We start from the raw sequence: 16,928 nt of genomic DNA on the forward strand, positions 1-16,928 counted from the left end.
GGGGGGGGATAAGCGTGCAACACAACATGATTGAAGTCAAAAACATCGAAACCGGACGTTCGGTTTCAAGGAACCAAGGTCAGCAAATATCCTATGGAGACCTCTCCGTTAGGGTTCTCCTTGGACTAGTCCAGGCCATGTTTCTGATGTGGCCGGCCGGTCATCCCAATGCTCGCACAGACGATGAGTTAAAGGAGGAGTCGGAGAAGTGGACGGGTGTAGAAAAAAAAAGACAGGCAGGAACAAATTGGTACTCATACTGAAGAAGAACGAAAAAAAAATTCATACCGGGTGCGGAACTACCCGGTGCCGCACCTTTGCTTCACTTTGAAGGTAACAGGGCCTTGATACACGCTTTACATACACTAGTATATAAGGACTGAATCGTGAATCAATGGTAACGTGAACCGCACCAAGTAGAGGTATTCAAGAAGCCATAATGGGACTGAGGAGCCGCGATTCTTGGCTTCTGGGCTCTGGACGACGAGGCTAGTAGTGTAGACTAGGAGTTGCCATGTGATTATTAGAATAAGGGGTGGATCAGCGGATGTCTCACCCGCACCAAGCCTGTAGTGTAAAGAGCGAAGCACATTTGTCCGGCACCAACAGGCGAGCAGTTCGAAGGTGTCGATATCGAGATCTTGAAATAAGCTGGCAGATCGCGCGGTGTATGCTAAACTTCACCAGAAATAATAAACCGACAACCTAGCGAAGCAGACAACGATTTGCATACCAAATAAGGCAAGTGGGTGGGTCATTAGTTCGACTGCTTGTCCATAACTCGAGCGAGAAATCTCCGATATCAAGCCGCACCTCTTAATGACCGTCCTCCATAATGAATCCACGCAAAAATATGGTCGCAGGCCGCTGTACTGTGCTGGACCCTACCAATATCTTTTTAGATTCAGAAGGTGTTCGAGTTGCACACTGAAGTACCTGCTTGGCAGCAAAGTACGCATGTACACGGTGTGTACTTTACGACCTGTCCCTCCGCCTTTTCGTCTCGCAAGGTTATGGCTGCTTCCAGCGGGAATCGCTACCAACCCCTCGGTAAAAGACAATGGGACTTGTTGAGTCATCCATGGCAACCAATCCGTGATGACCCCAGACCTGGCATACGACCCGAACGATACCGACGATTTGCGATACTGAGCCGAAGCAAAAAGACTGACCGATTGTTGTAGACATGGCTCCCATGCCATGGCTGGATCGTCCCAGATCCATCGGTGTCGATAGCAGACTGCTAAAAAGCAGACAGCAATGGAGGAGAGGAGCCCGCTGATGAGTTGGCAGATGACACAGAATGATCTTTAGAATTCTGGAGGGCGATTGGTGCTCGCAGCGTTCCTTATGAGTTCCCCATCTGAAGTCCCATACACCAGGAACAGGGTATGAACGGGTCGGAGCTCTCTCCGTGATGGAAACATCGAAGGATATTCGGCATTCACCGTGTTTCAGTCCGGCGAGTCGCTCATGACCATCATACCACTTCCGCAGTTCCACTACACAGGACTTCTATCGATGCTAGCCCAGGCAGAGGAACGCAATGCATAAAGATATTGGCTCCAAACCAGCTCACCTCGACCCATGGTTGGGTGGGTTAACTCAATTTCGGAAAGGTGGGCGATAGGGTGGCTTCAGCCGAATCTCTCCGCCGCTTGATGTTTGACCGCTAGATGAAATGATGCGGATTAAAGCTGGAAGGATAGTCCTGATTGTAACTTGCTTGGCCCAGAGTGATGCGCAAAACAGATGGCAAATGACCGGAAATGCGTGTGGGATGTCAAAATAGTGGTCGGCGACGTCTGTGGTTCTGTGAGGGCAGTGTGTGGACACCGACATCGTGTGTGCTGCTGTCCCGAGGAAGTGGTTGAGCCATGGAGCCCCGGTCAATCACGACCATCCCGTTGAGCACGCACGGCACGTAAAACTGGAACCCTGCTGGCCGGGACCTTCCCCGCCCCCTCCGCCCCATCAGTCAATCAGATCTGACAATCGGAGCTCGGGACAAGGGCCGTGCTTATGTACTTTCTGTCTGCTGGTACTTTGTGGGACCAGTGCCGCTGCTTGACGCGCAGGGCCGTCCGCGCAGACATCCCCAAGCACCACCAGATGATCGATTCCTTTTTGCGCAGAACCTTGAGTGAACAGAAGTCAACTAGTACCAACTGAAGTAAATCGGATACGGTTCTGTAAAAGTTCAAAGTTCTTCACAGTACTGCGGTTCCATTAACTCTTCCATGTTCCTCCAGTTCCCTTTCTGGGACAACCAGTCTTCTCCTTTGCTGTGGGGTACTGTTTGACAAGCGGTGTCCGCTTGGGGTCCCGCCCCTACGCAGTATGTTAATCTCATTAAACATCCGGTCCGTGTCTCGGGTACTGTGGAACGACGGAATGAAATGCCCAAAGCCCTGGGTCATGAGCCGCATCTCTGGGTTCGGTCATCCCAGAAGGGCATCCCAACATCCCAAGCATGGAAAAAGTGGCTTTTGCAACCAGACTCATGGGACCATCGTCGTTTTTTCCCTCGGCTGTGCAACGTAAGCAGCAAAACTGCATAGGGCCTGGCCTCTGCGAATTGGGATGTAACAGCAGCACCGGAGTATGAATTGCTGGCGTCGAACCCAGCATCTTCTCATGTGTGGCTTCCGATAGAGCGTATCTTTTTCATCCTCGGAGTCACATTGCGCCTCGATCGAATGTCGAGCTTGGCTGTAGAACAGACCCGTACAGAGATGTAATGATGGTCAGCAGAGGAGAGTTGCCTGTGAAGCAGGTCGTGGCTCGACCTCCTTGCTCCGTGGGCAGGCGGGTTTGATTGCGCCTACCACGGGAGATGAAGCTCGATTGGTTACCAAAAGGTCAACGCAGATAGTTCATCGTACCATGAGCTGTATTTCCATGGGCTAATCAGGCCGGTCAGCACGTTGTTGACGATCCACTTGCGTGGCTCGGTGGTCACCATGGTGGTGATTCTGTTGCAGAAGGTACGAGTTCATTCGTCCACCTTTCATACCAATTATGGATTTTCTGCCAACGAAAACAGCAAGCATAGGCATAAACTCCTCCACAAAGTGGCGAGTCTTCTAGACGCGCATTCGCCCCGTCCTCACCCCCAACGACAGGCTGTCCGGCCGGTGTACGAGCTAGTCCCTCGCCTGGAACAGCCCGCCATGTGGGTCAATGACTGGCGCCTCGATCGCGTTGGCTTTCTCAAAACTTTCTTGTTCCGACTCGATGGGCCTACCTGCCGGATACCGTCACCGTCCTAGATCCTGGTCTTTCGACATCGGTGGAGGGACGGCTAAAAACCTCAGTGGATGCTGAGGTTTGCACCATTGTTTGGAGTGGGGTCTAGCCGTAACCTGGGCAATCTTGGATGAGACTACTTTCGTTTTTCCCCTTTGAATGTCTAAAGATATCTGACACGTTCTTGGAGCACTAAAATGTCTTACGACCAGGGGTAACAGTGAGCGGAACTTTTCCGGCAGGACGGCGGGTTCCTACGTTCTAGCAAACCCAAGTCCATGTCCTTGGGATTGGTTCACGTATCATGTGAAGAGTAAGGCGCCACTTCTGAGACAGAAACAACCTGACTGCTGTTTGTACTCCATGAGGAGGACCCGTCCATGGACCGAAAAGTCGAAGGAGTATCCGATTGTCAAGGTTTGGCCTGACAAGTCGGCAAGCAAACGAGCTCATCAGATATGCCAGAGCAGTGTCGTGGGCCTTGCAAATGCCATATTTCAGAATCCCCATCGCTTTCCCGTGTTTTCTGGGAGATGCCCGATCCAGCTTGCCAACGTCCAGGTCAGGTTGACTCTCGTCAACTTGCAATACCCGCAATGGGGAGCCGATACATTGGACCAGGGTGCAAAACGCATTGCCCCCCTTGTAGGAGCTGTATCAAGCACACCTGCGAATTTTGGAATCAGGACATCCTGGTCTCCGAGGTGCATCGTGTTCTCTCCAATCAGGGCGACAGCAATCAGTCTTCAGCCGAAGCTAGCGGTGGCCTATACGTACATATCATGTACCAGGGATGGTTCACGGCCGACCGAGGGCTTCTTATATGAAGGACTGAGGTAGAAGGGGACGGTGGCTCCAGCCCCATGGAATCATGATGAGGGCCGTCAAATTTGGGTCCGATCCTCGATAGATTGCGGCAGCCTGTCTGCCCGTCATGAGGCATAGCATCCGGGAGCGAGATAGGCCTGGTCATATGCTTGACACTGCTCGGGGCACTCCGCAACTGCTACCATGATATGGAGACGAACCGCCCACCCGTTTCCCTGATATTTTGCCAAGTGGGCGAGCGGCCGGGCCCGAAGAAGATCTGTTCTCCCACAACCCATGGAAACAGAGTACCAGCGAACGTACACGATCGGCAGCAACATCGTGGGGTGCAAAGGCCTCTTGTCGGCCAATGTGAGCAATCTGGCCTGAGTCAAGATCCACAAAGCAAACTTCGTTCAATTTAAAGTGTGCCGTATGTTTGCCGCACGCAATAAATCGCGTGGTACAGGCGCTTTCCCAGGTGCCGGTTCGTGGAGCAAGGTTCTGGGCGAGGGTCCATGAAGAGGAATATGTCCACCTTGGGGGGAGCCCACCAAAGCACGATAGAGGCGATCTTGGTGAGCCCTAAAATTCCGAATCCATTTCGCTAGCGACCGTCCCATCCAACACTGTCTCTGCATAAGCTCGGCCATGTGTTTTGCAACCTGCTTCTTCCTTTTCCGTCTCTCTTTGCTCTCTGTTTTTCCTTATCCCCTCCACCCTCCACTCCGCAATTTTTCTTCATTATCGTCTTTTTCTCCAATCGTTGTCCAATGGATGAAGGGTACCTCTCCTCTCCTCAACCGAATAGCCCAGTTAAAGTCACTGACCGAGATATAGTGACTTTCAGACAGTTCCTGTCGACGAGACATACCGCGATGTCATACTGCACCACAACAGGGAGTATCAACGATATGCCGTGGAACATGGCGTGTATTTCTCCCCTGTCGACGATGTGAGAGTTGCCCATCCGCATGCCATTGCTTCGACCTAACCATGACTGGCTCAGGACGAGATCGAGTACCTGCAGTACATCCACGGGCTGTTCAAATTGATGTTTGAGGACAGACTGATCTTCCCACCTATTCCACAACCCCGGAAGATCCTAGACTGTGGCTCTGGCTCTGCCTCGTGGGCCATTGACGTTGCAGAGACATATCCGGAATGCGAGGTTCGTTGAGCCCGGCCTCAATAGTTGTGGTGACTGTCAAAGCCGGAGACCTTCTTTGTGGCCAACCGGTTTGCGTGATCCCATTGCTAACGATAGGATCACAGGTGATCGGACTCGATATATATCCGTATCCAATGCCGGAGGACTTGCCTGCCAATCTGGAATTACAGATCGACGACTTGAACAGCCCGTGAGAAAGCCCGAGGGCCTGGAATATCCGACAATCCCAAGACTGACACGCCAGCAGCTCAACTTTCCCCTCGAACCACTTCGACCTGGTGCACAGTCGATTGATGTCGGGCGGCATCCATGCCGATCGATGGGTCAATTACCTGACCGACATATTCAGGACTTTGCGCCCTGGAGGCTGGTGTCAAATGGTCGAGATATACTTCAACGCCCAATCGGATAATGGAACATTGACAGCGAGTGAGTCGACTCGCCCAATAACGCGCTTTTTGAACAGTTCTGACCCAAGCTCAAGACCATGCTCTGCAGGTGTGGTCCCAGAGTTACATGCAGAGTGTCCAGCCATACAAAGACCCCAGAGCGCCTCTCCGATTGCAACAAATGTTGACCGAGGTTGGGTTTGTCGAGGTCGAAACAAGAGTTGTGACATTGCCTCTGTGCGGGTGGTCGAATGGTGAGTGTGGCAGTTGCTTCGTGGTTGTGTACAACACTTATCCTGTCTAACGCACTTGTAGACCCGCGAGACCACAATATCGGAGAAGCAAGCCGGCCCATCGTCCACCGAATGCTGTCATCTCTTTGTGCCTATCCTTTCACGCAGGTTCTGGAGTAAGCATATACCCCAATTGTCATGAAGATGGCAACGGATCGTTGACTGACTGATCTCTCAAAGCATGTCACAAACCGATGTTCAGCTCCTGGTAGCGCAAGCTCGAAGTGAAGCTGATAACCCAGCTTTCAAGGTATGTAGACTGATTCCCCCCATCCCCTAGCTGGGGTTCAAACAGGGTCAATGGAAATGTGCTGATTGTGGTTTGGCCGATTTGCATCAGGCTTATTTTCCGGTGTAAGTGAACGTCCCAATTCAATCAATGGATTGAACGATGGTCAAAAGCAGGAGACTGACTCTTCCTCTGCAGCTATGTCTGTATAGGACGCAAACCAGGTCGTAGCAGGCAGCCGAGTCACACCGCTTATGTTCCACCAAAGGACAGGAAGCATGGTGATGCGAGGAAGCGAGCTCGGCATTGAAGCTCGTTAAGATGGACACATTGGGACTTCTGTCTTGCTCACTCCGGGGTCTGCAATCAACCCCTGATCTGAGGATCCGAAACCTGCATTCTACAGTATGTTTGCTTAGCCGGGCTTCGAAATGAAAGGCTTAGCTCCGGGGGTTGGGCATGGCGAGGAACAACAGCACCATGGCCATGTCCAACGCGTGACACCGAGGAGAAAGCAGAAACGCGACCGGGAGCCGAAAAGATGGAGGGGGAATGATACGTACCAGAGCTTGATAGACTGTTTTGCGCAAAATCACAAGATCTTAGCAGAGGACTCAGCGGCAAAGATGATGGAGTGAGTTTGTGGATCGAAGACACCCGACTTGGTCGTCGCAGGCAACGAAGAGTTCTTGGAAGATGAAGTGGACTGGGAGCGGATTTGAGTGAAGACTGAGCCAGGAGAACCTCATGTGCGAAACTGAGTTGATGGAAGGAATGCCCGGTGAAGTGCTTGGACGCTGTTGCCTTGACAAGAGAATGGACATCTAGCGAGCGAAAAGTCTGCCCATCATTCCTTCCTCCGGTGACTTTGGTCCAGCGGTCCAGATACCTCTAGCCAGAATCGAATAAGGGAAGGAGCCAATTACCAAAACAAAGAGCTGGGAGGTCGAACTCATCCTCGAATCTTTCAATTCCTTTTCGATTACGACAAATTGAAATTCTGGTGAAAATCACGCGTGTTAACAATTTTCAATGATCGGGCGGGCCGTGGCGAGATTGACTACCTTGAGTTGGTTTCAGAAGGACGGGAGCAGCCGCTTCAGTCACGCTCCAGCTTCCATGGATTGCTTCCACTTCACTTTGTCACGTTGTCTTAACGCAATGAATTCTTTGTCCGTCGGCACTTGGTATACGAACTTGGCAAGAATCAAAGTCAGGTACCCTCCTCATTCATGCTTTTCCCTTTCTAGATGCTCTGCATAAACTAGTACTTCTATCCTGCACCTTCATTGGCGTTTTCATGACCAGCACTCGCTCGCTCGGCATCAAAAACATCATAGTAGCGACATCCATCCACAATGGGCTGGTTCCCGCCGACAATAGACCATCATGACTGGAAGCCATCTCGGCCTGGGACTTGCGATAACCTGGGACATCCTTGAATATGATGACGGACAATGCTCGATTGCCTGGGCAAATCCATTCCAGGTCGTCAAAGAAGCGTGTTGTCGCCAGGCGCTAAAGGTGAATTGACGGGGCCATTGGAGTCCACTGGCGGGACCGGCACTCCGGAAGAGCTCCGACCCTTGCAATGCCCTGAATAACCTACCTTAGCTTTGAAATGTCCGGCGCGATTCGGATTCGGATTATTGAAGGTTGCAATGTGGTGGAACTCTGATTCTTCTCAGTACACTACCTATACCGCCATCGGTAGTGTCAGGTTTGCATTTTCCCAACAAGCCAGAGAAGAGGCAGGTATCGTGACGGAGGAATCCATCATATCCAAAGTCCGAAGGCGGGATGCAGCTGCAGGCTGCTAAAGTACCTCTAGTGTAGAACGAGACACAACACAGCGCAATCCAATGGGCAACCTCATTCCTCACAGCAACACAAAGCAGTCTCTCACCAAAAAAGATGCCACCATGTCGATGATTTACGTTTCTTACACTGAAGGCCTTTACATTGATCATAATCTCCTCTTGACATTTCACTCACGTCTTCAGATACAAGTAGACTCGACCAAAAGCCAACCCTAACCCGCGCAACCCCCACCTTGGCGGGACCATCGTCGCCAGCTCGATCAGGTCTCGGCGCTATATTGTAGCTTCGGGCTAGGCCGGGGATGACCCCCAACAGCCCAGTTAGGGTCCAATTTATAACTGGGGCAGCCATCAACAGCACATCTACTACGAAATGGAGATCTCGGATTTGACTGGACCGTTGTTAGGTCTGTTACGGGAAGCTATCAGCTCAGCTCTCCGCTGTAACCTCGACACTTTTACCTCAGCGACCGATTGCCCTCCTCCCTTCACCCATTCCCGAACGAGTACCTACCTAGTATCCCGTCATTCTTCAGTCGCGCATACCCATCATGGCCGCCCGTCTCCCCGCCAGCTTCATCGGAAGCTTCCTCGCTCGCTCTACTTCCCGCCAGACATGCCGCTTCACCCGCAACGCCGTCACCACCACACAATGGTCCTCCCAGCAGCTCTCGGGCAAGCCCATCAGGGCATACTCCTCCGACGCTGCCCCGGCGCCCGCTCCTCTCTATGCCAAGCTGAAGGGTGACCTCAAGGTCGCCATGCGCGCCAAGGATGCGCCTCGCCTGGTCGTTTTGCGCGCCGTTCTTGCCGCTGTTCTCAACGCCAGCAAGACCTCTCAGCCGATCGAGACCGACGCCCAGCTCGTTGCCCTCCTCCGCAAGACTGCCCGCACCTCCCAGGAAGCTGCCGACCAGTTCCGTGCCGCCGGCCGTGGTGACCTTGTCGAGAAGGAGGAGGCGCAGATCCGTGTCCTTGAGGAATACGTTGCCGGTAGCGGCGTCCAGGCGGTTGACGAGGCGGAGCTCAAGGATATGGTCCAGGCGGTTCAGTCGGAGCTGGCGGCCGAGGGTGTCGATGCTAAGATGGGCGAGGTTATGAAGAAGCTTCTAGGCCCCGGCGGACGTCTCGATGGCAAGGATGTCGAGAAGACCCTTGTTGCCAGGATCGTCAAGGAGGTTATGGGCACCAAGGCTTGATTGGACTGTGGTGGATGATATTGGAGAAACACCACCGGCTCAATGCGGCTTTACGGAATTCGATTCGACTCGACCCCCTTCCTTCCTTTACGTCGGAATATACGACCCACGATACCGATTCGATTCAGTGTACTATTACTATTACAACCTTGTACAACAACATATTAAAACGGGCGACGGATGGCTAGAGATAGAGCAAGAAGAACAGTCGTTGGAGGCATTATGGATGATATCACGATATAGTGTTGGAAGCAGAACAACGCCTGTTGGCACATTGAGGGGGAAAAGCGTTCACTCTAGGATGCCAGGCGAAAAAGGCGCATCGCACACTGCTGTCAATGTCCATCTAGACGTTATGGAAGAATACAATGTCTTCGCCAGGCGACGTTGAGAAAGGGAACAATATCCACCACTTGAACGAACACCCGCACACGGCCAACCCAAGCCAATCATCTTACTCGAGGTTTACAACATGGCGGTGCTGCTGTTCCAGAGCATTTCCCACTCCATGATCTGGCGAGGTTACGAATACTGCCCGACCTAGTCGACCATCTTGGCCGACTTTTTTTCCTTTGAGACGTAGCTATTGCATCACAGACTGGAAGCTCCGAGCGTTTTTGGGACGATTTCCAGCTGATAATCCGAGTCCCAGCCTGAAACTGACCGGTCACAGCTATTACGTTCCACAAAGTCCTCTTTCGTCCCATGGATCCGTCATATCGGTGAGGGTTATTGCTCTCTACGTTTTTTCAATCTTTTTCAACTTGTTCACCAAACAGCTTTGCCAGCAATCATGAATGCCAAGGAACCCTTGACATAACGTTAAAAAAAAAACTCGAGGAACTTTTTGCCGTGGCCACCAACTGATCAACCAAGCGATTCAAAATGCGGTGAGGCTTGTAATCAAAAGTCCAATTATAAACGCCTCTAATCGTGCAATGTTACCTCTCTCGGGTATGGTTACCGAAAAAACAACAAAAGAAACAATGGCAAAATTGGGGAAACACAAGGCAAGCGAAAAATGGTACGCGGGCGGGCGTTTTGTGGCACGGCTGGTGGTTCATCTAAAAAAAAAAAAAAAAAAAGTTCTTGCCCAGATTCAAGAGGGGAGTGTCGGTCGGTGCGAGTTAACGTCCGATGTTCGATGAGGTACACACGTACAGAGTGTTACTTGATTTGTTTCAGGAAGAAACACGATAATCATACCAAGATGAGATCGCAGAAAAAATATCTCTCTCGCACGACGACGGGGGAGTCCTTCCATAAATACTTTACCTACTTACCCGCGCCAAGCGAGGAATCATCATGGCAATCGATCGAAGTCGGGCATGTTATTTTGTCTTGGATGATCGGAGTTAGATTGATGATGGTATCCGGTTAGGTGCCTAGAGGTACCTACCGATCTTACGGATGGTGCAGTGGGGTTGGAAGTTCCCGTCTTGGAGATGAGTTGCGAGGGGTTTCGTTGTTGCAAGTGGTAGACTTATTTGGTAAGTATTGTACACCAGTCTGCGTTTGGGTTACCATGAGAGTAAGTCTTACTACTTCACCGCCCTCAGTTATGCTGATTTGAAGAATTAGTTATAACATTGCATCTTTCTTTTGCCTGTACATTTCCTCTTTGTGTACCCCTGCCTTGGATTCTTCGTCTCAAGGTAGGTAGGTAAGAATACGATCGGGATGAAAGTCATCTGGGCTGCCTCGAAACCCAACTAACGGGAAACGCACCACTTTTTCACCTGGATGAGACGAATCGAAGTGTAAGATACCGGCTTTGGTAAAGTTCTGCCCATCACCAGGCACAGGTCGCGCTAAAATGCCCCGTGACTTGCAGTGCATACGGTTCTTACAGGGCACAAAGTGTCTAGTGGCACGTGCTGCCGTATCTACTCCAGTCTGTGAGGGTCACGCGCCTATCGCATCTCAAACGGGGGGGCCGCGAGAATAAAGGAATGGAAGATTCCGTCAGATACATGGGATCCAATACAGCTTCAAAATTTTTTGAATTGTTCGTTTGCCTTGCTTTCCTTTCAGATAAATCCAAATTGCCGATAGCTTACCCTCTCCAAGTGTTCCAGGTTTGGGAGTGGCAACAGAAGTTTTAGTTTACACCGGCTGCAACTCTCGTCCCTTCCCAACCTCTTCTTGTTTTCTTCCTTTTACCAAATCTTTCTGGTCACAATCACAAGCGCGGTCAAGTTGCCCCTCCATCCATCCATCCATCCATCCATCCCCATCCATACACTATTTACATCCACCCAACCTTGACTGGACTGGACCGGACCTGGGCCACTGGCTATAACCCTGTCTGCATCTCGCATCTGATCGCTTTATCAATACGACCCAAACACTTCTCCCGTCTCTGCGCGCGGACTGTTGTCGACGATATTCAGAGGTACCTTGGTGCATTCAGAACAGCTTCACTTTGCGCGTGCCACTCCATCACAGATCTCTACTTTATTTGCACGACATCGGTTCGGTACATGCGCGGCAGCCGCAGATAGGTAGTGAAGGTGCAGAGATAGAGGCACATTACATATACCGGGTCGGGTACTACAGCACAGGTTAATAACAACTGCCTGTTGTGCATCCTCCCACTGCTACCAACCACCACCACTACGAGACACCACTCACACAACATTCCGGATCGTCCCTCATCACTCAGCCTCCCGCCGCTGCCGCTGAGGTGGAGGTTAGTACGCCGCTGCGATTAACTTTTTTTATCCCCCTTGTGCTTGTGATGACGGTGACGGTTGCATCGTCGCCTCTCAGCGGGAACGGTTAGGTAGGTAGCCACAGGCTGCTGCTGCTGCTGCACGTCGCCGCCATCTTTTTTCGCCCCGTTCAGTGCCGGACAACAACGGGCAACTATAGATGAACAAGTCAAGGCGATAATAATATCAAAATCCACTTCCAGATCGACCCGACATCTCGGTCTTGGCATCCGAGACTAACTCCAACGAGCGGAATCTGCTCCGACACCAACGGACGGTGAACCACTACTCAACCGCCAGTAAGTGTTGTTTGATCCATTCACCCACCCACCCGAACCAGATGCCCGCCTGCGGTGCAGTGCGGTGCGGATACTTTTGATTCACTCAGTCTCTTCTCCTCCCCGCCTCTTTCATTTTTTTCCAACCTTCACTTTCCGACTCACAAAATCCCGTCCTCTCACTTCTTCCTGCAAACCAGAAATCTTCGACTTTTAGTTACATTGCGCGATTGTCAAAAGTTACCCAGTGCTGACCAAAATTACAACAATCAGGCAAAATACCACACATCGCTCGCTACAGTATCGCGGCGGCAGCTCGACAGCATGTCGTGGAACCCGGAAGCGCTCCTGAACCCCAAAGCCGCTTCATCTGCTGCCTCCTCAACCTCAGACCTAACCTCGCAGTCTGGGGCATCCCCTTCCTTTCAGCAACCCTCATTTGCACATCAGATCCAGAGTGTGCCTTCAAGTCCGACCTTCCAGTTCACTAGTCCTAATGATCAGACGCTGAATATCGACTTCTCCGGCCTGCCCTATGGCGCCACCCTGCATGGTCATGTGCGCAACACGCCCACCTTTCCCATTTTCCAAAACGGCTTCGGTTCTCAGGTTGAACGACTCCACAATGTCACAGACCGCATCTCGGTGCCCCAGCCGAAGCGCAGAAAGACGTACAACGAAAATGACCATTTGCGTACCAACACGTTTGGAGGGACCAGCACTGGATTGCTGGCGGATCAGTTCGGGCAAAATGGCACTCCAGGGGCTTCTACGCCAGTGGCAATGATGACGAGGCAGACTGAGACAGTGGACTTGACTGAGGGCGACTCAGAAACCGCTCAACCTCGACAGCAGCTCGACCTGACCAAGGATGAAGAAGTCTGCTACGGTATGATCGAGGGAACTACCATCAACTGCCACCGAGTCCCTGCTCCCAAGCCTGGCATGGTGTCTCTTCTTGGCGACGGATACTGGCCGCAGATCAAAATCCTACTCAGAAAGCGAGTGGATGACACCGAGACGAATAGAATTCCTGCCTACGATTGCACTCGCGTCGTCTTTGGTTATCTTGACGCTAAGACGTCGTATTGTCTGGGGAACCTCCTGACATCCGCCATGGGAATACGTACTGATTGTCGGATCCCACCAAGACGTAAAAGCGGTCCCAACGAGAAAATCGGCGAGCCCATCTCGGCGGCAGTCCCTTTCGAGCTCATGCTCTACGGCCCTCGCAAGCTTGCGATTCAGATCGGAAACCACCTGGCTAGACATCACCTCGCCCTTCTTAGCCCGCCACGCGTCGAGCCCGGCATCAAGGTCTTCAACCCTCATGCGAAGGAGAATAGGCCGGCCCCTCCGGTCCGAGCTAACAGCTTGGGTGGAACAAATTCCTATTCTTTGCATCATTCGGCAACCGTCCGTACCGTTGAGGAGATTCGCAGCGAAGTAATGAGCGTCTTTGACTCACTTCCGAAATCTGAGAGTTTGGAGCAGATGGAGCCAGACCCGCGTATTACCACTGAGCTTCTGAAGCATCAGAAGCAAGCCCTTTACTTTATGACTGAACGTGAGAAAGACCTGATTCAGGATTACGGTGACAAACTCACACGGTCCACTTGGCAGCGCAGAAAGGATCCGCGCGGAGTCGATTTTTATTACAACGTTGTCACTATGCAGAACCAGAGAGAGCGTCCGCCGCCAGCATTGGGAGGTATTCTGGCAGATATGATGGGTAAGTTAGTCCATCTCCTCTTCTAATGTTCAAACTAACTTTTTGCAATCAGGTCTCGGCAAGACATTGAGCATCTTGTCACTCATTACAAAAACTATGGACCAGGCCGCGGCTTGGAGCCTTGAAGCTCCTGTGCAACCGCCGAAGCCGCCCGAGAAGAAACAGCCCAATGCAGCGAGATACTTTGAGGTGCCCAAACCTCAGGCCATGGGCCTAACGCCGGTGCGATTGAATGGAAAGGCAACCCTCTTGGTTTGCCCACTGAGCACGGTTACGAACTGGGAGGAGCAGATCAAGCAGCATATCAAACCCGACACCTTGTCTTACCACATCTATCATGGTCCCAACCGTGTGAAGGACGTGAAGAAACTGGCCCAGTACGACCTCGTCATCACGACCTACGGATCGATCTCAAGCGAACTCAACGCCCGCGCCAAGAACAAGGCTGGCATATACCCCTTGGAGGAGATAGCTTGGTTCCGCATTGTGCTGGACGAGGCACATATGATCCGAGAGCAAAACACGTTGGCGTTCAAGTCGATTTGCCGGCTTCAAGCAAGCCGCCGCTGGGCTGTCACTGGTACGCCAATCCAGAACAAGCTCGAGGATCTGGCCTCGCTCCTAGCATTCCTGCGCGTCAAGCCCTTTGACGAGAAGATCAAATTCTTGCAATACATAATTGCTCCGTTCAAGAATGCCGATCCCGAAATCGTGCCGAAGCTTCGCGTCCTCATCGACACGATAACGTTGCGTCGTTTGAAGGACAAGATCAACCTTCCGCCACGAACGGACGAGATAATCAGGCTTGACTTTACCCCCGAGGAGCAACGGGTGTATGACTGGTTTGCAAAGACCGCAAAGGAGCGAGTTTCGGTCTTGACCGGTCAAGCCATCGGTCAGGAACGCATTATTGGAGGCAAGACCATGATTCACATCTTGCGTTCCATCTTGCAGCTTCGCCTTATCTGTGCTCACGGCAAAGATCTCCTCAATGAAGAAGACCTTAAAGAGCTCCAGGGAATGACGGCAGACACGGCCATTGATATCGATAGTGACGATGATTCCGGCCAGCCTGTCCCATCTGAGAGCAAGGCCTACGAGATGCTCTACCTGATGCAGGAAGGAAACAGCGATAACTGTGCTAGGTGCAACACGAAGCTGGGTTCCAACGAGGTGGTGGACGTCGAATCTGAGCGTCAGGAGGACATCATCGGGTATATGGTCAAGGCCAACTGTTACCACGTCTACTGCAACAAATGCGTGGACCACATCAAAAACGAAGCGTGCTCTACATGCTCTGGCATGACCAGGCCTGGTTGCATAGAACTCCACCGCGCCCGTGCCATGGCCGAACACGAATCGAGAACCGCCAAGGTCGAGAACGGAGACGCAAACCAGGACCTCACCGCCTACTCAGGACCCCACACCAAGACTCGCGCACTCGTTGCCGAGCTTCTAGCCGACAAGCAGAAGAGCGAGGCGGCGCCCCACGAGCCGCCGTACAAGTCCGTCGTCTTCTCCGGCTGGACCTCCCATCTCGACCTGATTGAACTCGCCCTCGAAGACGCCGGCATCACCTTCACCCGCCTCGACGGCAAGATGACCCGCACCGCCCGCACCGCAGCCATGGACAAGTTCCGCGAGGACCCTTCGGTGCAGGTCATACTCGTCAGCATCATGGCCGGCGGTCTCGGCCTCAATCTGACGACGGCCAGCAGCGTGTACGTGATGGAGCCCCAGTTCAACCCGGCGGCGGAGGCGCAGGCGGTCGACCGCGTGCACCGCCTCGGTCAGAAGCGGCCCGTGCGTACGATCAGGTATATCATGGCGAACAGCTTTGAGGAGAAAATGTTGAGGTTGCAGGAGAAGAAGAAGAAGTTGGCGAGCTTGAGTATGGATGGTAGGGATAAGGGACAGGTGATGGATCGTACGGATGCGGCAAAGCAGCGGTTGATGGATTTGCGGAGTCTTTTCAAGTGAGCTGCTGACTGACTGGCTTGCCTCGATGCGGTTTATGGATGAATGAATGAATGGGTGGTCACTTTGTTATTATCATTTTTTTTCTTTTCTTATTTTCAAAGACGGGATAGACAGACGGATCGGGTATCATGCGTGCATGGGTTTTGCAAGCAAAGAGGAGTTCTGCGTCCCGGGGCTGGCTGGCTGGGTGGGCAGATATCATGACATGGCATGGCGCGACGGGGAAACGGGGAACGAATTACACTGCAGTGGCTCGGGCTAGATTTTACATTCCCAACATATGTAGACGGGTTATTACGGACGTCGAAGCTACCTTTCTTCTCTTCTCTGCTTTGCTTTGCTTTCGTTGGTTTTTCTACTCCTCTTACTTTCTCGCTCAAAGCAGGCGGGACGACAAGATAATCAGGGTGGTGTGGTGTGGTGGGTGGTCTTACTATGAGCTTGAGCTTTCCGTAGAGTAAGTCTAGAGATGGAGACGGGCAACGGGAACTTCCGGGAAGGAGATATATCCTTTCTGTCTTTCTCTTTCTTTCTAAAGGGCATTTGCAACGAGATATCACTCTTCTCTTCTCTATCTACCCTCACAGGGGAGCTTCGAGATATATATATATACACTTTATGCATTTCCATTTTTCAATTTCATTTTCATACCCATTTACCCCCCCCCCCTGCTCTCTCGCCCATAGACACCTACCTAGTCAAGATGGCGTTCTTCAGGCAGAGAAAGGCGGAATATTCACTAGTAGCCCGTTTATGGACATTATAGTGAGAGACATCACAATAATGTTTCCTACCGAACTCCATAGCTATTTGCCACAGGGTTTTATGCAAATCAACTAGATAGCGCTATCATCACCAACCCATAGCTCACTAGCTAGCTAGCTAGTTATTCGAAAACACAAAGGGAATGATAGTCAAGAAAAGACGTAGACAGACAGACAGACAGACAGACAGACAGACAGACAGAAAGTGGGAAATTCCATTTCCATTGCAAGCTTGGTCAACATGGCAATACCCAGTAGATGTCACCATATAAGCTAGAGTGTGGATCCAAAGTTTAACAACAC

The 16,928-nt window shown here is 51.7% G+C and overlaps 4 protein-coding genes across 4 annotated transcripts; all 4 read left to right on the plus strand.

Moving 5' to 3' along the window:
* Positions 1-2,885: 2,885 nt before the first annotated feature.
* Positions 2,886-6,458, plus strand: NEUTE1DRAFT_145823 (uncharacterized protein; the record flags this gene model as incomplete). The annotated part of the gene is made up of 9 exons (XM_009851826.1): positions 2,886-3,175; positions 4,897-5,011; positions 5,066-5,227; positions 5,332-5,417; positions 5,475-5,656; positions 5,712-5,870; positions 5,932-6,025; positions 6,090-6,159; positions 6,351-6,458. 9 exons carry the CDS (start codon positions 2,964-2,966, stop codon positions 6,456-6,458), a joined length of 1,188 nt encoding a protein of 395 aa, XP_009850128.1.
* Positions 6,459-8,457: 1,999 nt separating this feature from the next.
* On the plus strand, positions 8,458-9,711 carry NEUTE1DRAFT_61792 (uncharacterized protein; the record flags this gene model as incomplete). Its single annotated transcript, XM_009851827.1, has 1 exon — positions 8,458-9,711. One exon carries the CDS (start codon positions 8,510-8,512, stop codon positions 9,155-9,157), a length of 648 nt encoding a protein of 215 aa, XP_009850129.1.
* A 2,753-nt stretch (positions 9,712-12,464) lies between these two features.
* NEUTE1DRAFT_80472 (uncharacterized protein) lies at positions 12,465-15,943 on the plus strand (the record flags this gene model as incomplete). The annotated part of the gene is made up of 2 exons (XM_009851828.1): positions 12,465-13,881; positions 13,934-15,943. The coding sequence occupies 2 exons, from the start codon at positions 12,474-12,476 to the stop codon at positions 15,859-15,861; spliced, it is 3,336 nt and encodes a 1,111-aa protein (XP_009850130.1).
* Positions 15,944-15,949: 6 nt separating this feature from the next.
* Positions 15,950-16,386, plus strand: NEUTE1DRAFT_116707 (uncharacterized protein; the record flags this gene model as incomplete). The annotated part of the gene is made up of 1 exon (XM_009851829.1): positions 15,950-16,386. One exon carries the CDS (start codon positions 15,990-15,992, stop codon positions 16,320-16,322), a length of 333 nt encoding a protein of 110 aa, XP_009850131.1.
* Positions 16,387-16,928: the final 542 nt, after the last annotated feature.

This window comes from Neurospora tetrasperma (genome assembly GCF_000213175.1).
Source record: "Neurospora tetrasperma FGSC 2508 unplaced genomic scaffold NEUTE1scaffold_2, whole genome shotgun sequence".
In the NCBI taxonomy this organism is placed as follows: domain Eukaryota; kingdom Fungi; phylum Ascomycota; class Sordariomycetes; order Sordariales; family Sordariaceae; genus Neurospora; species Neurospora tetrasperma.